This window comes from Humulus lupulus, chromosome 3 (assembly GCF_963169125.1).
Source record: "Humulus lupulus chromosome 3, drHumLupu1.1, whole genome shotgun sequence".
NCBI lineage: Eukaryota > Viridiplantae > Streptophyta > Magnoliopsida > Rosales > Cannabaceae > Humulus > Humulus lupulus.
The window spans coordinates 99,607,304-99,629,696 of NC_084795.1; the positions used below are offsets into that span (position 1 = coordinate 99,607,304).

General features: G+C 38.4%; 1 protein-coding gene across 1 annotated transcript; it reads right to left on the minus strand.

Moving 5' to 3' along the window:
- Positions 1–11,993: 11,993 nt before the first annotated feature.
- Positions 11,994–18,511, minus strand: LOC133824763 (uncharacterized). Its single transcript, XM_062257742.1, has 3 exons — positions 18,421–18,511; positions 13,309–13,733; positions 11,994–13,259 (listed from the first exon to the last, which is right to left on the minus strand). Exons 1-3 carry the CDS (start codon positions 18,509–18,511, stop codon positions 11,994–11,996), a joined length of 1,782 nt encoding a protein of 593 aa, XP_062113726.1.
- Between the last annotated feature and the right edge of the window lie 3,882 nt (positions 18,512–22,393).

Here is a 22,393-nt window from a genome sequence, read left to right on the forward strand (position 1 = left end):
AAGCAGGCCAAGAAGTGCTTCCTTACCCTAAAAGAAATAAACAATTTTGGCACCTCCCCCCCTAATGGCAATCCTGACAAATAGCAATCACAGCACGACCTACCAGTATGCCTCAAAGGCATCGATTTAGAGGAAGATCAAGAAAAACCCCAAATCACCCTTGATGACCTAGAGAAAATCTGTCTAGATGACGCTGACCCATCTAAAATAGTGCTGGTAAGTGCCAAACTTTCTGAAAAAGAAAAACAGACCCTACTACACTTCCTCAAAACCAGAGTTGGAACCTTTGCCTGGTCTCCACACGACATACCCGGAATAGACTCCTTCGTCATGAGTCACAGCCTCAATATATCAAATAACTTCCGACACATCAAGCAGAAGTAGAGGAGGTTCGCTCCTGAAGTCAACCAGGTCATCCAAGAAGAGGTACAACGACTTCTAAGCACAGGAGCAATCGAAGAATGCCTATATCCCAGTTGGCTAGCCAACCCTGTGGTGGTCCCTAAGAAGAACGGGAAAAAGAGAGTATGCATAGACAACGCCAACCTAAATAAAGCATGTCCTAAGGATAGCTACCCCTACCAAAGATTGATCAAATGATAGATGCCACAGCAGGGTTTGAAAGAATGAGCTTTCTCGATGCCTACTCCAGATACACTTAGATCCCAATGAAATCAGAAGATCGGATCCATACAGCTTTCATAACAGAAGGTGGATTGTATTGCTCTAAAGTAATGCCCTTCGGGCTAAAGAATGCAGGAGCAACGTATCAGAGGCTGATGCACAAGCTATTTTCCTCATTGCTTGGGGGAAACATGGAGGTCTATATTGATGACATGGTCGTCAAATCTCAATAAAGTTCTTCAGATGTGGATGATTTGACCGAATGCTTCGACATCCTAGACACTTACAAAATGAAACTGAACCCTTCTAAGTGTGCCTTTGGGGTATCCTCTGGACAGTTCTTAGGATATGTGGTCAGTCAGAGAGGCATCGAGGCCAACCCAACCCAGATTGCATCACTCTCAGGGGTCAAAGAACCTAGAACCATCCGGGACATCGAGGCTCTGACAGAAGAAATTGTAGCATTGAGCCGGTTCATATCGCGCATGTCTGATCATTGCCAGCCCTTCTTACAATGCATAAAGAAATCCACCAACACCACTTGTGGAACAGAACAAAACAAAGAGCTAGAAGAGTTGAAAGCTTATCTGAGCTCTCCTCCTATACTGAGCTCTCCCGTCACCAACGAAGATCTGTTCTTGTACCTATCTGTCTCACACTTTGTCATGAGTTATGTGCTCTTTCGAGAAGACGCTAGTCGACAGAGGCCAGTGTTCTATTGCAGCAAGATGCTACTAGACGCTGAAACTCGCTACAGCATGATGGAAAAATTGGCGCTCGCACTCATCACAGCGAAGAAGAAGCTACGACAATCTTTTGAAAGCCACGCCATCATTGTATATACGGACTATCCACTGAAGCAAGTGTTGAGTAAACTTGATCTCTCAGGTAGGTTATCCAAATGGGCAGTTGAGCTTGGGACGTATGATATACGGTTCTTGCCACGAAAAGCAAAAAAAGGACAAGTACTTGCTGACTTCCTGGTCGAAATACAATCCTTTACCCCAGATACCTTGCCCGAATTGCTGGAATCAGAAGATGAATGGGTATGGACCATGCATACAGACGAGGCGTCCAATTCCAAAGGAGCCGGCATTGGCGTCATATTAGAAGCTCCCTCAGGGCTCAAAATCGAGGAAGCCATTCGTTTAGAAAAATTCGCAACAAATAATGAAGCAGAGTATGAGGCTCTGATCCATGGCTTAGAGCTAGCACGAGAAATAGGCATTAAACGTTTTAGTGTCAAAGGAGATTCACAGCTCATGATAGAACAGGTGGCTGGGAATTTCGATACCAAGGCACCCCATCTGGCTAGCCTACTACAAAAAGTAACTGACTTATGATCACATTTCCACTAGTTTGAACTCGGGCAACTACTGAGGGAACAAAATCAGAAGGCTGATGCCCTCGCTAAATTAGCCTTTGCAGGGGAATGTACGCAGCAATCCTCCATATCCACAAGCCAATCACCCAAAGCTCTAGATGTTTTCTCAACCTCATGAGAGCCTGAGTGTTGGATGGATCCAATCGTTCGATACTTATCCACATCTGAACTGCCCACTCATCCGAAAGACGCAAAGCTTCTGCGCCTTCGAGCACAACGCTATTCCCTAATTTGTGGAACGCTATACCGTAAATCCTTCAATGGCCCCTATCTTTGGTGTTTGCGTCCATCAGAAGCTAAAAAATTGTTAGAAGAGAAACACGAGGGAGCGTGTGGGAACCACACTGGGGGTCGAAGTCTGGCACACAAACCACTTACAACAGGGTACTACTAGTCGTACATGATGACAGAAGCACGTGACTATGCCAAAAAATGCGACAAATGCCAATGATTTGCACCCACCATTCATCAACCCACTCAAACTTTACACTTAATCATCGCACCTTGGCCTTTTGTAAAGTGGGGTATAGACGTGGTAGGTGAGCTGCCTAAAGCTGCTGGAGGAAAAGGGTATGCTCTAGTCGCCACCGATTACTTCACTAAGTGGGTTGTGGCAGAAGCATACGTCATGGTTAGCAAAACAGACACCACAACCTTCGTATGGAAGCACATCATCTGTCAATTTGGGATACCATGGCAGATAGTCATTGACAACGGAACCCCGTTCCAAAATGCCAAAGTGCAGGAGCTGTGTGACACATACAAGATCAAATTGAGTTTTGCCTCTGTCACTTACCCACAAGGAAATGGCCAAGCAGAAGCTTCCAACAAAGTCATTTTTGCCAACATTAAGAAAAACTTGGAAGATAAAAAAGGAGCCTGGGCAGAAGAACTACCAAAGGTGTTATGGGCCTATAGGACAACAAAAAGGTCCTCTACGGGTGAATCTCCCTACGCCATGGTATATGGAACAGAAGCTATCATCCCGACAGAGGTGGGCCTACCTACACTTCGAACAGAAATTGTTTCTGATCAAACCACAAACAACATTCAACTGATGCACAACCTTGACCTTCTGGAAGAGGTGCGAACAATAGCACAATTAAGACGAGAAAACTATCAAAAGGCTGTAGAATGCTACTACAACAAAAGAGTTCACTCACATACGTTCCAGAAGGGTGATTGGGTTCTGCGCAAGGTCTCTGGCAACAGAAAGAAGCTAGAACCAAACTGGGAAGGGCCTTTTGAAATCATAGAAGTATTAAGCAGAGGGTCTTATACTCTTAAGAATGTACGTTGTGGGAAAATTGTACCTCGTACTTGGAATTCAATGTCTTTGAAATTGTTAATAGTTGTACTATATAATTAGAAAGTAATGCAACAACTTTCCTTTTTCACATTATTTTGGGTATCTCTTACACGCTCAGTTTTTGCTAACACAATTTTGCATAAGGATTCCTTACTATAATAACATAACGACGACAATCGTGTGACAACTGTCACTTCACTCGGAAAGATCCTATCAAACGTATATTTTAATATATCCTTACCTACCCATATGAGAAGCAACATTATTCACGTGCACTTAAAACCACCTACCACTCTAGCTATAAATAAGTGACTATCTAAACACTTGTGGTTATCATTTTACCATCCTTTTAAACATCCTACCACAATACCACATAAACCTTTGGCCCCAATATAGCCATTTTCCACACCTAAGTATTTCTTTACACCTAAGACAACGTTTACCAGCAAATGAAAAATGATGCATGATAAGATGCAACATCTCGCCTCACACACAAACCCGATCAGAACAGGGCAGCACCTCAATGGATCGTGGCAGCAAGGCCATTACACGCAATCTGCATACACAGTCCTATTGCCTCTGCCATTACACTCGATATTATTCCCAAAAGCATTCTAATCTGACTTGACTAAGCTTACAGGGAGCTAAGGCCAGCCATTTCGCAGTCTAATCTGGCCTGACTATGCAGATTTGGCCGTCCACCCAGGGTACACTACATCACCTACCCTGTCCTCTTATCTGAGTAAGAGGAGCTCCCCCCCACCCCCCCCCCCCCCCCGCGCAGTTTACTCTGCCCTGACTAGCGCAGCAGAACCATCAGCTTCCACACTTCGAATTCGAATCTAGTACACACTAACTGGTTTGGCAATCCAAGGATGGAAGGAACTTTTCCCGCAGTCGCACCCACATCCTGTACAATGGGTGGCTCTGTCGAAGTACGAGCCTACCCAAGCAAGACTTCACACATACTCCTCGGTATGGGTGCACTGGAAAGAAGTCTGCCTAATGGCTCTACCTTCCTTGGCTCTGCCTCGACGCCAAACCCCGCATGCTGTCTTCTGCATCCGGGCTAAACTGCCTCGCCCCCTCTAGAAAATGGTAAAGCATCAACCATGATTTTTCATACACCCAAGGGGCTGATCCCGTTCCCATGAGACACAAACACGACTCTCTAAACTTAAGAAAGTTTAACACAAAACAATAACGTGGGCTTCACAAAGTACAACACTCTCAGTGCTGCAATCCGGTTCGACGGATGTTAAGCACGAGCATAGCTATATACTCGACTCTTTTGATGATCAACGCACGAAAATGATGTAAAATTTGTAGTTCATGCAATCAGAAGACCATAGATAATCAAAAATGGCAATTGATCAGAAGTTGTTATCTATAAATTATGTTACATTAATAACGATTTCAGTTACATATAACATATTGCTTTATCTACTATATACAAGTATTCTCTTGGTAATATCTAATCCCATTCAATACGACGCATGTACTCTGACATCGCACTCTCCAGCTTCGGATGGCCCAATCCATAGTGCTCACGATATGTAATAAGGGATACAACTTCTTATTAATTCCTCCAGCGCCCACGTTGAGTATAACCACTGTGGGTTATCAAAGATTTGCCTCAAAAAAGGCACCTTCATCCACTCACGATGCTCACCTGCAATAGCAATATCATCAGCACCAACCAATCACCACAACACTAAGCTAAATTGCTCACACAAGACTTAACTGGGCATTTTCTCCCACCATCTGTACAGATTTTTACTGTATCTCACACGCAATGGCCTAAAGGGTCTATGAAGCCTCTTATCCGAATACACCATCTGACTCTCACCTGCGGTAATACCGTCAATTAAGTACAGAACAGAGAAAAACACATCCACTAACACACCAGACAACCAACGTGAGCAAAACTCAACTTATATTGATAATTTGTACCATTACATCTACAATTGTCTACATATTAACGGCCAAAAAGACCAAAGAATGCATATACAAGCATCAATACAAAATAAAAAATAACAAAACCAAAAAGAAGAGATAATGTGTCGTTCATTCTATGGCACCTTTTTCGCCATCTAGTTTGATTTCTGCAACTGAAGTAGGTTCTGTCACCTTCTGTTCAGAAGTCTCAGCCACGTCACCTTCTTCTACTACTTCTCCATTAGCATTGTAAATCGACCCCAACGCAACGCCTTTCAACTTCAGCTTCTCTAGATGATGCGCTGGGTAGGTGATCTGCAGATTCCCGAGCTCATTCAGATACTCGTCGACGTTGTAATCTCCAACTTTTACGTCGATGCTTTTACAGTACATCTCGAGCTTAGCCCATTTTTCATCTGGGGTCTGCTTCTTATTACGCAGCACCAGATCAAGGTATTTCGTAGTGTCCACCTCAGCCATCCTCACAAACTTTCGTTCGATGATCTCACGATCTCGGATACACTGCCTCGTGGCTTCCACTACCGCCTCTTCTGCCCTCTGCAAAATAAATCAATCTTGTCATCAACACATGCAACATATTACTCCACCGCCTTACCAATACACCAATGAATACAGGAAGAACACATACCTCAGCCATCTCCTTCAATTGCCTCTTGATTTTTAAAACCACCTCCTCTTTTTCCTTCAACCTCTTCTCTAATTGGAGTTCCACCTCCAGCTTCTGCTTCCTGGCGTCTACAATGCTCATTTCCAACATCTCTGACTTTCGTTGCAGCTCTTTCTTTTCTTTCTCCAAAATCTCTTTATCTGTCTGCAACGACACTACATCCTCTTGAAGGTCATTTATCATGTTGTCGAGCTTTTCCATCCAGGCTTCATGATGAATGCAGACTTGGTTCTTCTCCATCCATTTATTGGTCATCACCAACAGATCAGCTTTCAGTCTGTCTCGTTCCACCTCGACTCCGATAGTACCTACTAGCTTCTCCTCTGTGGCAACAACCTTCTCTTTAGCCTCTGCCAGCTGCGTTTCTAATTTCTTGATGGCTTCCACAAGCACATTTCGGTTTGCTTCGACCATCTTTCTCCCTTCCCGCTCCTCTTCAAGCTTAACCGCCTGCTCCGCCAGCTTAGAGCTGTTCTGCACAACCATTGCGTACTCTCATCTCGCAGCAGAAGCACATACGTAGCTCTGTAAAACATCAATTACACTTATCACCAATCACACTACATACGTATCACACGATACTCACTCTATTCTATAATAACAAATCATGCTAGTTTTCAACCAACATACCATCCATATATGGTCTGACACTTGTTGCAGCAAGTCCCCTTGCCCACTCAGCGACCCAATAGCTTCTGCAGGAAGATGAGGTCTGCTTATGCGTAGCATCTCCTCCATCACCTCTGTAGACGCAGAAGGTCCATATTCGGGCACATCTCTCGCTCTGTCATTTACTTCTCTCCCTGCTAAAGTAGCAACAGAAGCAACGAGGGTGACCGGCTCCCCACCTTTTGATAACGTTGAGACCATAACACTTTCAGATGTTAATGCGATTGTTCCCACTCCAGAAAGATATGGCATGGTACGGCGTACAAGCAACCCATCTCCAATGTCTTCGCCCAAGTCACTCGACAGATACACTGGCGTCTGCACTGCAGAAGACATTAGTTGCTCCAGAAAAGCACTAGGAGACTCAAAAGTACTTGTACCCTTCGAGGATACAACGATGACCTCTCCTGGGTGGGAGTCAGAAGCCACAGTTGATGTTGTGAAAACGTCAACACTTAAAGTATGAACACCGGTGACTTCGGCAGTCCCCGATTTTCGACATACGGGGAGAGTCTCGGAAGTGACGATCAGACCTGCCTCAACCGACTAAGAAGGATTGCTCACGAATTCAAAAACCCCTCCGAAGGCATCCTCCAAAAGTCGGTTCTTACGGGAGGCAGAAGTAGGGCATCTCCTCTCTGATCCATGCTTACGACCAGCATCAGAACTCCCAGCTAAAGCAGAAGCAGAGGGTAACGTCTCTAACGACTTCGTGCAGACGCTAGAAGACTTCGCCTCGACTAGTGGACCACCTTGCACACCATCTATAATCGCCACTTTTGACGGATTGGCCAATGTAGAAGGTACAGCCGCAGCGTGTGCCGCCCCTTCTGGACCTGCCTTCAAGAAGGATCCAGTTGCATGTGAAGAAGAAGATGATGCAGGTAAAGAGCCAACGGAGGCAAACCCTCGAGACTTCTTGCACAACGATAGAGCCTGCCCGGTCGGTAACTTCCCTGGAGTAAGCTTGGGGATCGCTAGAGGAGAACCCTTAGCAGCAGAAGTGGATCCCCTTGGGATCTAAAGCTTGGACGATATACACTTCCCATCGTCCAAATCTTCATCAGAGGACTCCTCGCTCGTCTTCCTCTTCCCTAAGGCATCCTTTGGCAGAGGCACCTGTTGAAGAGGTTGGATTTGGAGGGCGTCAGAAGGCGTAGAGGATCGCCCATGTATACGAGAAGATCTGTGTGCCAAAGCAGACTTATCATGAGACGATTCTGGAGCAGGAGCTGCGCCAGAGCCCTCTTTCTTTTTATTTTCTAGGATCCCTAGGCGCTTGGCACATGCAGCAAAGGTCTCAGAGCATGCCCTTTCACACTCATTCTTTGATAGCGACAGAGTTGAAGAAGCAGGGGGAGGCTTCTTCAAAAAAGCTCCCAGCTTCTTCGCGCATGTAGTTGTAATTTAGCCTAAGGACATGTCGCCCTTCTGCGATCTGACCCGCATGGCCCCAGGATCAACTTGATCCATGAAGCAGAGCCGGGTCATAATTTGCATACAGTAGGGGTTCATCACACCTCTGATGCTAATGGCGTTTTCCTTGGACTCATGCAGAAGCCCCTTCTCTGTCAGCATGCTCTGTCGTTCAGGACTCATGTTAACCTGAGGCCATGAGAAATCTGGTATGGGGAAATAAAATAGCAACATGCAGAGTCAGATTAGTAGACAATCATCCATACATGATTCACCCACACTAAAAGCAAAAAGGAACAAAATAAAAACATGACTCACCTTTTATGAACACCCTGGCCAGAGAAAAAAGTTCTTGAGGCAGAAATTCAGGATACCACGCTCCACCAACGACGAAGAAGTATTTATCCCAATTTCGGTGGGAGCTGTCAAAATCAGTAAAGATCGTTCGATCCTTTTTAGGAGAAAGATAGAAGGTCTTCCAGGGTTTACCCTCTATTTCCTTGTTAGTCGACTTAGTGAAGCATGCATATATGTCATCTGATTGAATGTCGACATTCCTGAGAGTTCCTATCTTCTAAGCGCCAACTATGGATTGGATAGCGTTCGGATGAAATTGAGAAATGTGAGCTCCAGAGTTTGAAACTACTTGCACCAACAGAGCAGGGAGAGGGAAATGAAGCCACTCAATGTGTCTCAGACTCATAACAATCTTAGTGGGCTTGACTATATCCTTGAATCGCCATTCCCGTAGTTCAGCATCTGAAAGCATCCGGACTGTGACGTTATCAGGAATGTCGAATGATTTGCGTAAGCGTTCATATGCATTTTTGTATCCATCGCGATCCATAGGTTCAAGAGATGAACGTGAAGACATGATCGAGAAGACTGAGATGATTGCTATGTGGATAGAAGGATGATTAACTTTAGGGTTTCTTCCCTCCGAGTTCTTCCCTGAAAAATTTAGAGTAAAGTTTGAAAAGTTTGAAATGTGAATTATTTGAATTAAAACCAGTTAAATGAGAAATGAAATTCCTTAATCGAGTGCTTCACTTGGTAACTGTGTTTGCATTAAATTTCATGCAAAAAATGTCAGGGGATTATACGATCGTGTACCTACGAACCGCCTCGATCCACGGGGAATGACGACTTTAGGCAAAATCTTTGGCATTGAAGAGTCGACCCAAGGTTCGAGTGAATAAGCGTGCCTCGTCCGTTCGAAGCATGGGCCAGGGGGCATCTGTTGGGCCCAAGATATTTGGCCCAAAGTTCTTTCCTCATTTGCCGTATATTCAAAACGGATCGTTTTGATCTACAGAAGCTCCGAAGGCAGAAGCAAAGGATAAGAGGCGATCTGCGCCTCTGACTTCTGAGTATGTAATTTAAAATCAACACGTTTTAGAGGGAAATTTAGTTATGTTTCCCCCGCCATTCAGGGTTCAGTTGAACCAACTAAACACTTCATATTTTTGTTCTATAAATATGAGATTCTTATTCAAACAGGCATCGTAGTGTCTTTCTTGCAGGTATCCCCGATAGATCAAAGGCGTTCTTCACCACCGGAGCAGGATCGAAGCACCATCTATTGCCGGCTCATACCTCCAATTATAAAAAGGCACATTTGTTGCGTCAACAATATCTTTTTATCATATTTACTTCATTAATTAATTAATAAATCATCTCCTTTTGTTCTTTTTTCATTTGATTTATTCATTCCATATACGATTAGGATTGTTGTTGATTAAAATTGGTGTTTTTTTTTTTCAAAAATCAAATTCACTCAATATCTCTCATTATTTCTTTACAAGTTATATAGAATTTGAGTAATTTTTGTTATTTAAAAAAAATCTAAGTATATATGCAACTTTCTCTTGCCTCCTTCCTAATATTTTACTAATTTCTTATTATGTTCTTTTTACAGTACAAGTAGTGCAAGAAAGTTTGATGATTGGGAGAAGTTGAATTTGATAATTATGAGAAAATTGATAGATGTATTAAATAGTTTCAAATACACTTTTAATGAGAGTGCAACATGCATATTAAGAATCACGATCGAGTAACAAGAAATGATCTGATGGCATATTGGTAAATGAATTTTATAATTAATAAGAATATGGCTGACAAACAAAAAAAGAGAATTAAAAAACGAGTAAAAATTTATTCAATAATAATTTAACAAAAATAATTAATATAATTTATTCAATTAATAATTTAACAAAAATAAAAGTGAGGCTATAACGACGACTTTTTTCATTGCTAGTCCCCCTAAAGTCGTTGATGGAGGTTATAGCGACAACAAAGTTGTCGCTGGATATCGTCGCTAATATCCGGTTGTTAATTGGTTCTAAACAGCGATGATCTTTGATGATGTAGTCACTAAAGGCTCTTGCGACAACAATGTTGTCGCTAGACACGGACAAAGAGTTGTCACTAATTGTGTTTGGAACAATCTAAATGATTCTATAATTTTCTTGTTTCAGCCACGACATATGCAGATTTCATTTCTTTTTAATATTAATATAACTAAATCATTATTGTCACGTAAACGTTATATACATATATATATATAACTGAAAATTCCATTTTTTATGATTACCAACTTAATTATTTAGATTAAATAATTAATTGTTAAACTGTTACAGAAATGTTTAAACAGATACCAAAACTGTCTGAACAGAAACCGGATATGTTTAAACAGTTTGTGACCAGAAGATAAAAAACAAACATAAAGTAAAGAACACACGAATTTTTACGTGGTATCAGCAATCTTTGCAGATTGCTACTAGTCCACGAGGCCACGCCCAGAGAATGAAATTTATTAGAAGAATATCTAAATGATTACAAAACCAAATTGACTTATACAAATAAAGACTCCCTCTTAAATTTGTCGCAACTGTTGTAATCTAAACTTCTAATCAAATTTCTGAAGTGCTAAGATCTTGAACTCCCTTCAAATCATAACACTTGCACTTTTCCTCCCGAAAAGTGACTCACGAACAAGACTTCTCCCGAAGCTTGATGACAAAGGTCCAAGTGTGTTCAACCTGCACAATTAACACAAAGATAACAATACAGAAGTACACTGTAATAAATCACTAAGAACTTCCTGGACTCAAGTTCTTCACATAACAAAAAGTCTCTCTAAAACTTGAGAAATATTTAGAAAATAATGCACCAAGAGAGATAATAAAAAACCAACGACCTAAGGATGATTATATACATTTTAGAATCCCTTTGGGTCGTGGAAAACAAATCAGGAATCAAACAGCCAATAAATGGAAAATCTTCCAAAACAGGAAAGTCAGAATCTGTTCAAACAGACTGGCAATCCGTTCAAACAGATTCATTGAACCTGGACAGATTTTCAACCCAGTTTCCTTAAATAAATAAGGAAACAATATATCCTTTATTATTGCAACCTGTACACGATTTCTGGGTAACCAATTCAAATAAATAAAAATAAATAATAATTTTCTAATTCAAGAAAAAGATATTCTTTTATAGGAAAATATATATTTATTTAACACATAAAAATCTGAATATTACAAAACAAGTAACTACCCATTTTCGAAATTCACCACAAAATATTAAAAAAGAGGAAACTACTAATTTCGAAAATATCTTTTAATTAATTTTGTCATAATAATCAAAAATGCCAATAAAGGATTTTACAATCTCCCCCTTTGGCAATTTGATAGACAAAATTAATTCAAAAACCTGCAACACAAATGTTAGTGATAAGTAAAGAGAAAGAACTCCCCCTGCAAACATGCATGAACTTATAACAAACATGTAAATAAACTAGACTTAACTCCCCCTCAAAATAAGAAGGTCCAGAGTTAAACAAACAAACAATCAAACAGGTTTTGGAAATCTACTCTCCCCCTTTGTGTCTTTCAAAGTAGCCAAAGAACCAGAAAACTAAAACAAGAGTAGCAATGTTTAATGGACAAAAACGAAAAATAAAACTAAACAGTTGGAGCTTTTGACAGAGATTGAACAGCCTCCAACACAGAACGTTGCAGTCCTTCAATTGACATCACTCGAGCAGTTAGAGAATCAACAGAGGCTTGAACAGCAGCTATTTCTGATGCAACAAGACCTGAATCTGTGGCAACAGAGGAGGAGGCATGAGGAATGTCATCCGAGGCGATCTTCAGAGATTGGGGCTTGACTTTCTTGGAGGACGGAGCAGCAGTGGCTTCAGTAGGTGGGGCAGAGGCTTTGTAGGAAGCAGCAGTAGTAGGGGCCACCAAGTCTTCTTGATCACGTTGGAGGTCTTGTTTCTGCATACTCAACACTTTATAAATAACTTGAGGAAAAGGAAGATTCAAGTTTTTCCTGTTACCTTTGCGAAACCCAATGATTTGATCATGAATAATCGAAGCCAAATTTAAACCAAGACCGGTCCCCACTTTGTACAAAAATGATGCCATATCAAAAGAGATAGTGGCCGTGTGAGATGTGGGCTTCCAATTTGTTGTGGCAAACTTATGTAGGACAGCATAAGTGTAGGTGAGATTGGAGACTGAGATGACTGTATTAGATGGCCATACCATTTTTTGACCTACCAATTCTGTGATAACCATGTCCTTGTCAAGAGAGGCACCATCAACATCATCCTCGACAGTAAGGGGAAGGTGCAAAGCAAGAGCAATGTCTTGAGGAGAAAAAGAGAACCAATGACCCCTAACAAACACTTTATTAAACAGAGGAGATGAAGGTTCAATAATTTCATTAGTAAGATTGGCATAGAATTCCTTGACTACTCTATCCACAAAACCAGAAAATTTAACCAAAGAACCTGTCCATTGTCGATCTTGAAGCATTGTTAGCACACCAAAAGGACGATGATCACTCAAGACATAATTCCTTTCAATGATAAATTTCCGTTGAGCATATAGAACCATATCACGTGCATTATCATTATAGCAAAAAATGGAAGAATAAGGTTTGAAATTTACACCTGAATGTTTTGGTGAAGGTGTAGAACCAGAAATAGATTTCTTCCCTTTAGCTTTGGATGGCAAAGGAGATGCAATGTGGTCTGAGTCAGATTCGGCTTCTTGTTCAGAGGGGATAGTGTCTTCTTTTTCTGGCTCATCAGACTCAGCCTCTGATTCGGCAATGTCAGGAACCGTTTCATCAGACAATGTGGTATCATGAGTTGCTTCAGATTCGGACTTATCTTCCTCAGGATCAGATTCGGAGGAGGACAATGAAGGGGGATGAGCCTTCAAATTTTTCTTGGCAGCAGACAAGGGAGAAAGAGACGAGTCCAACCCCAATTTCCTTTTGGGGGTCACAGAATTTTTTCTTGGACTGACTCAGCTTCAAGGGCAATTTGAGCAATCCAGCAGCAGCAGCTTTGGAAGAGGAGGAAACAGATTTCGATTTTGCCCTAGCCTCCAAAGACGAATCAAACGGAAGAGGAGAATGGTCCTTAGCTCGAGAGGGCGCCACCACTTCAGATGGTGGTGCAACAATGTCAGCAGAAATATCTGGAAACACCAAAGGGTGTTCATGAGAGAGCGAAAACACCTTCTTGCGAGCCTTGGATTTGCAGGACTTTCCAACAGATGTGGGAGCTGTGGGAACAGAATGAGGCGCCGTTGACACAGACGGAGGAGGCGAAGGAGAGGACACCTTTCGAGATTGAGAAACAGGGATCTTCTTGGAGGAGGCACCACGAGTTCTCACCATTTTTTCTGAGAAAACAGAAAGCACTTACAAGGAAAAATGAGAGAAACAAAAAAAGTAGAAGGAGAAGAGATAACTGAGTGAAATCGTGGGTGAGAGGAAATAGGGTAATGGCATGCCTTTTTAAAATAAATTACTTACCCAAAATGAATACCCACGGCTAAAAGAGGTTTCCCTTTTTTATTAAAAAATTGTTTTATTTAAACAAGAAAAGGAAACAATCTTGAAGACACACGATTCACATACAACTTTCCTTTTTTTTTTTTTTTTTTAAAAAAATCTGTTTATAAAAATGTAATATGTATAAACACCCAAACCAAAAAGGTAACCAGAAATAAATACCCCACACGATCTCCTTATTGACTTTTTCCCTTTTTATTTATTTATTTTTTTTTTTTAAAACCAAAATCCTAAACAAAGGACAAAACAATAAAGATACAAATCATGATATTCCAAAATGAGAAAGAAGACAAAAATAAATTCCTTGGAGACAAGGAATATATTAAATCACACAATTAAATGCATAATTTCTCATAATCACCACAGATTCGGTCCATCAAGAATTTCCTTGTCAAATTTTTTTTTCTTTATTATCATTTTTTTATTTTATATATATGAACAAAAATAAAAACTCAACCCAAGAAAAATCTGCTTTGATCAAAGAGAGTCATCCTGATAAGAATAAAATCAAGCAAATGAAAATAAGTGTTAGTGTAAAACATAGATAAGAACACTTGTGAAAATGAAAAATTAGAAAGAATATTCGAGAGAAATAAAGCACAATTCAGTCACAAGTACATATTCTTTTAGTGAATCAATCAACATGTATGAGTCTTACACACATTTTTTTTTTTTAAACTGTGTACAATTTTTACTGCATTGTTTCAAGCATAAGTGTGTGACAGTGTATGCAAGGGAACATTGCCCAATGACAAATAAGTCTTTTTCGAAATTAAAAAATTGTAACCTATGAAGACGCTGTCACACTACATCAGTGGTAGCCCTTTTCTATGGTAGCGTATCCTCTTCATAACTCCGAATTACAAAGTTCCAACTTACTCAAAAGACGGCTTTCACACACTGATGCAGGTAGCTCTATTCTTGCACAGGAGCTTGAAACAATGCTACACAAAAGGAAGCTCAAACATTAAACATTGATTAATTTACTCGAATATACCTAGGAGGAATTGATTAAATTTCTCTCAAGAATATACAACCAAAGATTCATAAACACAAGACAGATTATCCAGCTTGACACACAACAAAATTTTCAAATTGATTGACAATTTTCTTAACAAAAAATAACACACATTAGATCAAGCGGACAACACCATATCAAGAAAATTTATAGAGAACAAACCCCCAAAGATTTTCGAAGGAAATCAAAGCGAACCGAATCAAGAGCTTTAGTGAAAATATCTGCAATTTGTTTATGTGTTTCAATATATTCCAAGACAAGAACTTTATTTTCAACTAATTCTCTTATGAAATGATGACGAATATCAATATGTTTAGTACGAGAATGTTGCATAGGATTTTTTGAAATATTAATTGCACTTGTATTATCACAAAAGATAGTTAAAGTGTCAAGATCAAACCCATAATCCATCATCATTTGCTTCATCCACAAAAGTTGTGCACAACAACTTCCCGCTGCAATGTATTCGGCCTCAGCTGTTGAGAGAGAAATAGAATTCTGTTTCTTGCTGTGCCAAGAAACAAGATTATTTCCCAAGAAGAAACATCCTCCACTAGTGCTTTTTCTATCATCAGTGTTACCTGCCCAATCAGCATCACTAAAACACACTAGATTAGGGTTAGTTTCTTTTGAATACCAAATACCATAATCAGCAGTTCCATGAACATATCGAATGATTCTTTTGACAGCTGCAACATGAGACTCCATGGGATTTCCTTGGTACCTGGCACACACACCAACACTATAACTCAAATCAGGTCGACTAGCAGTGAGATAAAGAAGACTACCAATCATGCTCCTATACAGTGTAGGATCCACTTTGACACCATTTTCATCTTTGGATAGCTTCACAGTCGTTCCCATTGGTGTTTTGGCCATCTATGAACTTTCAAGTCCAAACTTTTTCACCAAGTTCTTAGCATATTTGCTTTGAGAAATAAATGTGCCTTCATCTAATTGCTTGACTTGCAAACCTAAGAAATAGGTCAATTCTCCCACCATGCTCATTTCAAATTCCTCTTTCATTTGCTTCACAAATACCTGCACCTCATTGTCAGAAGCAGAACCAAACACAATATCATCAACATAAATCTGAGCAATAATTATGTTAGATTTAATATTTTTGATAAACAGAGTTTTATCTACTCCACCCCTTTTGTATCCATGAGAAACAAGAAATTGAGAGAGTCTCTCATACCAAGCCCGAGGGGCTTGCTTCAAACCATATAGAGCTTTCTCCAATTTGTAAACATGATCAGGTGCATGGGGATCTTCAAAACCTTTGGGTTGTTCAACGTATACCTCTTCATTCAAGATCCCATTGAGAAATGCGGATTTGACATCCATTTGGAACAACCTGAAACCAATCAAGCAAGCAATAGACAATAATAATCTAATTGATTCAAGTCTTGCAACAGGTGCAAATGTTTCTTCAAAGTCTATTCCTTCCACTTGTGTGTACCCTTGTGCCACTAATCTTGCTTTATTTCGCACAATTGTACCAAATTCATCAGATTTATTTTTGAAAATCCATTTTGTGCCAATAATATTAGTATGCAACGGTCTTGGCACAAGGATCCACACTTTGTTTCTAAAAAATTGTTCTAATTCCTCCTGCATAGCTTTAATCCAATTTTCATCAGTTAAAGCTTCTTTCACATTTTTAGGCTCAATTAGAGATAAGAAACAAACAAATTGAACAACATTACTAAACCTTCTTCGAGTTACCATACTGTCTTTTGGATTTCCAAGTATTAAATCTGCTGGATGATTTAACTTAACTCTGGTTGATGGCTCCTTTTGGACTTCATCCAAAATAATATCTGGAAATTTCTTTTCTGTCTGTCCAGAATCTGTTTCATCGGATTCGAGATTTGTTGGAACAGATGGACCAGACGTTGCAACAGTAGTATCACTGACACAAGCTTCTTCGTGTTTTTCAGTAGGTTCATCAATAAACCTTTCAATTTCTTCCTCAGTAGAAAACTCAGAAAAATCCCTAGAATCATCAATAACCACGTTAGCTGACTCCATTACAGTTTGGGTTCTCATGTTATACACACGATAGGCCCTACTGTTAGTGGAGTATCCAATAAAAACACCTTCATCACTCTTAGCATCAAATTTACCAAGATTTTCTCTATCTCTCAAAATGTAACAAACACATCCAAAAACATGAAAGTAAGCTACACTTGGTTTCTTACCTTTCCAAATTTCATAAGATGTTTTAGATGTACCTGGACGAAGAAAAACACGATTTATGATATAGCAAGCAGTGTTGATTGCTTCTGCCCATAACCGTTTGGTCAATTTTTTGCTGATTAGCAACACTCTAGCCATTTCTTGAAGAGTGCGGTTTTTCCTCTCTACAACTCCATTTTGTTGAGGAGTTTTGGGAGCTAAAAACTCATGAGAGATGCCTGCAGACTTACAAAAATCATCATAGATAGAATTCTCAAATTCTTTACCATGATCACTTCTTATACGAACACTTTTTCCAATGTTGCAATCTTTTTCAACTTTTAATTTCAAGCAAAGAGTTTTAAAGGCATCAAAAGTGTCAGATTTTTCTTTTAAGAAATCCACCCAAGTATATCTAGAAAAATCATCCACACAAACAAAAATATACCTTTTCCCATTTAAACTCTCAATTTTAATTGGACCCATAAGATCCATGTGAAGCAATTCTAAAACTTTCAAAGTGTTTATGTCAGAAACACTTTTATGTGTAATTTTCAATTGCTTACCAAGTTGACAACTCTTGCACTTACCATCAGATTCTTTACCTAGCTTAGGTAAACCACGAACACTCCCTGCATGTGACAATTTTTTCAAGGTTTTGAAATTTATGTGACCAAGTTTAGCATGCCACATATCAGTGTTATTACTCACAACAGATTGACACATAATAGATGGCAGAAGAGTGTAGCAATTGTCATTAGATCTATAACCTTCCAGAACATTCTCACCATTCTTGTTTAAAACAAAACAATTATCTTTATCAAAGTTAACAGTATAACCTTGATCACAAATTTGACTTATGCTTAGACGATTAGCTTTAAGACCTTCCACAAGTAACACTCTTTTGATTCTAGGCAACCCTTCAAAGTTAAGAGTACCCATACCAAGAACATTACCTTCAATTCCATTGCCAAAAGTAACAGACCCACAATGCATAGGTTTTATGTCTGTAAGAATAGACTTGTCACCTGTCATATGTCTTGAACAACCACTGTCAAAATACCAAAAATATGAAGAAGCAGATCTATCATATTCACTAGTAAAACCAGCAAAACAATTATTCTTTTTTATCCATATTTTCTTTGATTGAACATTTTCCTTTTTTACTCTTTTGAAATCATCAAAATAATTGAATTTTTCAAAATATTCATTTTTAGCAAAATTCATAAGAGTAAAACACTTAGGACGAATATGACCCTTCCTACCACAAAAATGGGAGATTGGAATGAATTTTTCGAATTTACCATTGGATTTACCTGCTGACTGTGTCCTTTCTGTTGGAACAAACCGAGAACCGGATACAACAGATTTCACTGAGGATGCAACAGGAACATCAGACGATAACATCCCAGCCGAGATAAAGACAGTTTTCTTTGATTTTTGAGAACTTGAAGCACCCAGTCCCACATGACTTCTTTGACCTGAATTCTGTATATTCTCAAAAATAGTTGAACCGGGGTTAAGCATTCTAACATTTTTCTCAAGAGTATCCAAATCTTTAGACAACTTATTAATTTCAACATTTTTTGAAATTATATCTTTTTCCAAATTTTCATTCAACTCAGTAAGTTGTTTAATTTCAAGGGATAAATCTTTATTTTTGCTTACCAATGACCGATTTTCAGAACACACTTTTACCCATGAACCATACATCTTTTTGTAAGATTCACTCAAAGACTCATCATTCAATTCAGATTCATCACTATCAGAATTTTCTTCATCTTTTGAAACATTATTCAAGCAAACAATTTTTTCATTTTCAGATTTAGAACCAGGTAAAATAGAAGTGAGAGCGACATTACCTTCCTCATCTTCACTACTTTCAGAGTCATTATCACTCCAAGTAGCAATCATACCTTTTTTGTTCTTTTTCAAAGTATTTGCACATTCAGATTGGATGTGACCAAATCCCTCACATTCCCTGCACTGAATACCCTTTTTATTATTTTGAAAAGGTTTAAGAGAAGAAGGGTTACCTTTTGACATCTTGCCATTGAATTTTTTGTTTCCTATCTTATTCATATATTTTCGAAAATTCTTTGCAAGCATTGCCATTTCATTATCGCCATCTTCATCATCTGAGACTTCCTTTTCAGTGCTCTTGAAAGCTATGGTTTTCTCCTTTTCTTTGGAAGTACTTGGCTTGTCTTTTTGACGAATCTTTTGATTTAACTCAAAGGTACGAAGTGACCCCATCAGTTCTTCTACCTTCATAGTACTGAAATTTTTTGCCTCTTCCATAGCAGTGAGCTTAACATTGAACCTGTCAGGAAGAACTCGAACGATTTTTCTAACAAGAACAGAATCATCAAGTTTTTCACCAAGTGCAAAATACTCATTAGAAATATCAGATAATCTCTAATAAAATTCAGATAGTGTTTCAGAATCAGACATTCTAAGGTCATCAAACCTGGTTTGTAACATAATAAATCTAGACCTTTTAACATCTACAGTTCCTTCAAACTGAGTTTGAAGAATTGTCCAAGCATCTTTAGCCGAGACACATGTGGAAACAAGTTTTATAAAACTTTCTCCAACACCATTAAATATGGCGTGAAGAGCTTTATTATTATAGCTGGATAATTTTTCTTCTTCTGTGTCCCAAACAAGTTCAGATTTTACAATTGTGCTTCCATCTTCACCTTTTTCAGTAGGAGGTGACCATCCAGACAAAATTTCTCTCCATGCTTTCTCATCTTGAGCTTTTATGAAAGCTCTCATCCTAACTTTCCAGTATGGATAGTTTGAGTCATTTAGCAATGGAGGTCGAGACACCGAACTACCTTCTGCAAAGAAAGACATTTCACACAAAGCAAATCAAACGGAAAATAACCACAAGATCTCACTAAGAGTTTAGTGAACCGCTCTGATACCAATTGAAAATTCCGTTTTTTATGATTACCAACTTAATTATTTAGATTAAATAATTAATTGTTAAACTGTTACAAAAATGTTTAAACAGATACCAAAACTGTCTGAACAGAAACCGGATATGTTTAAACAGTTTGTGACCAGAAGATAAAAAACGAACATAAAGTAAAGAACACACGAATTTTTACGTGGTATCAGCAATCTTTGCAGATTGCTACTAGTCCACGAGGCCACGCCCAGAGAATGAAATTTATTAGAAGAATATCTAAATGATTACAAAACCAAATTGACTTATACAAATAAAGACTCCCTCTTAAATTTGTCGCAACTGTTGTAATCTAAACTTCTAATCAAATTTCTGAAGTGCTAAGATCTTGAACTCCCTTCAAATCATAACACTTGCACTTTTCCTCTCGAAAAGTGACTCACGAAAAAGACTTCTCCCGAAGCTTGATGACAAAGGTCCAAGTGTGTTCAACCTGCACAATTAACACAAAGATAACAATACAGAAGTACACTGTAATAAATCACTAAGAACTTCCTGGACTCAAGTTCTTCACATAACAAAAAGTCTCTCTAAAACTTGAGAAATATTTAGAAAATAATGCACCAAGAGAGATAATCAAAAACCAACGACCTAAGGATGATTATATACATTTTAGAATCCCTTTAGGTCGTGGAAAACAAATCAGGAATCAAACAGCCAATAAATGGAAAATCTTCCAAAACAGGAAAGTCAGAATCTGTTCAAACAGACTGGCAATCCGTTCAAACAGATTCATTGAACCTGGACAGATTTTCAACCCAGTTTCCTTAAATAAATAAGGAAACAATATATCCTTTATTATTGCAACCTGTACACGATTTCTGGGTAACCAATTCAAATAAATAAAAATAAATAATAATTTTCCAATTCAAGAAAAAGATATTCTTTTATAGGAAAATATATATTTATTTAACACATAAAAATCTGAATATTACAAAACAAGTAACTACCCATTTTCGAAATTCACCACAAAATATTACAAAAGAGGAAACTACTAATTTCGAAAATATCTTTTAATTAATTTTGTCATAATTATCAAAAATGCCAATAAAGGATTTTACAATAACAAAGAAAATAATTGAATTATATAAAACCATATAATCAAGGCAAAAAAGATTAAATATTGTGCAAGGAAACTTTTAGAGATCAAAATCTATTAAACTTTTAACATTATAATTAAAATAATTATTCAAAAAAAAATTAAACACATCAAGAAAAGCCAAACTATCACAGATGCGATTATGCAAGAAACCATGTACTTAAATTGCAGTATACACAACACATATAAATGATGCTTGATGAAAAGAACCTTGACCATGAAATTTGCAAACATTAACTTGCATGTTTCTTTTCGGCATAATTATTCTTTCATTGGCTCATAGTAGATTTGCGCTGAAGTTGTTAAAAAGAGACAATGACACTAGGAAGATTATCTATTTATGGATTAGCCTGAAAAAATAAGTATAGTTCATTAAATTAATCAAATACAAAAGAATGAGTCAATTTCTATCCAAATATACAAGCCTTTGAAACTCTTAACATCAATTAAAGCAAATAAACCAAAAATAAATGAGCATGCATCTAAATCTAATGAAAACACTTGAAAAATTAGAAATATTCAGATTTAAGAATAAGAACCTAACTTCTGGAGATTTGCTTCCATGTTCCGTACTTTGATTCCAAATTATTAGTAATTATACTCAACAAAAAGATATGCTCCATGTCTATGAGAATTTGTTGAAACAAAAGAGTATAGTAAACTATATAAACACTTCTAACCACATCCTTGGGACAACTAGGTTTGCTAACTTGATTTTATCACGTGAAAATTAATCCTCATGGACTTGAATGTAACACAAGTTTTGATTACTTCAGTATTGTAAACAATAGATGGCCTCGGACACTATCAACAACTCAAGATTGAATAAAAGTTTAGCTTTAACGACAAATTGAAAGCAATCACTACTACAAAAACTAGCTTTTAGGACACTTAGCTAGATGCGAGCCCTAAAAACATCTCCTAGAACTTTTAGGACACTCAGCGAGAGTCCTTAAAAAATACATTTTAGGACACGCAATGTGAGCCCTTATTACTCACGTGAGTCCTAAAAGACTATGAGAAAATTTGAGTTAGTGGAGATTTTTAAGGGCACACTTTGAGTGTCTTAAAAGAGCATTAAGGGCACTCAAAGTGGGCCCTAAAAAATAATAATAAATCAATAAATTAAAGCTTTATTAATAACTAAATTAAAAACAAAAAAGATAATACAAAAATTATGTACGCAAGTATACGCAATCGTAACAACTAATAA

Coding starts and splice junctions, on each gene's coding strand:
- LOC133824763 (XM_062257742.1), bottom strand. CDS start 18,511: ATGTTATCGTCTGATGTTCCTGTTGCATCCTCAGTGAAATCTGTTGTA. Junction 13,734..18,420: donor AGAAAGGACACAGTCAGCAG/GTAAATCCAATG, acceptor CTGTTTTCTCAG/AAAAAATGGTGAGAACTCGT. Junction 13,260..13,308: donor ACCCCCAAAAGGAAATTGGG/GTTGGACTCGTC, acceptor AAAAATTTGAAG/GCTCATCCCCCTTCATTGTC.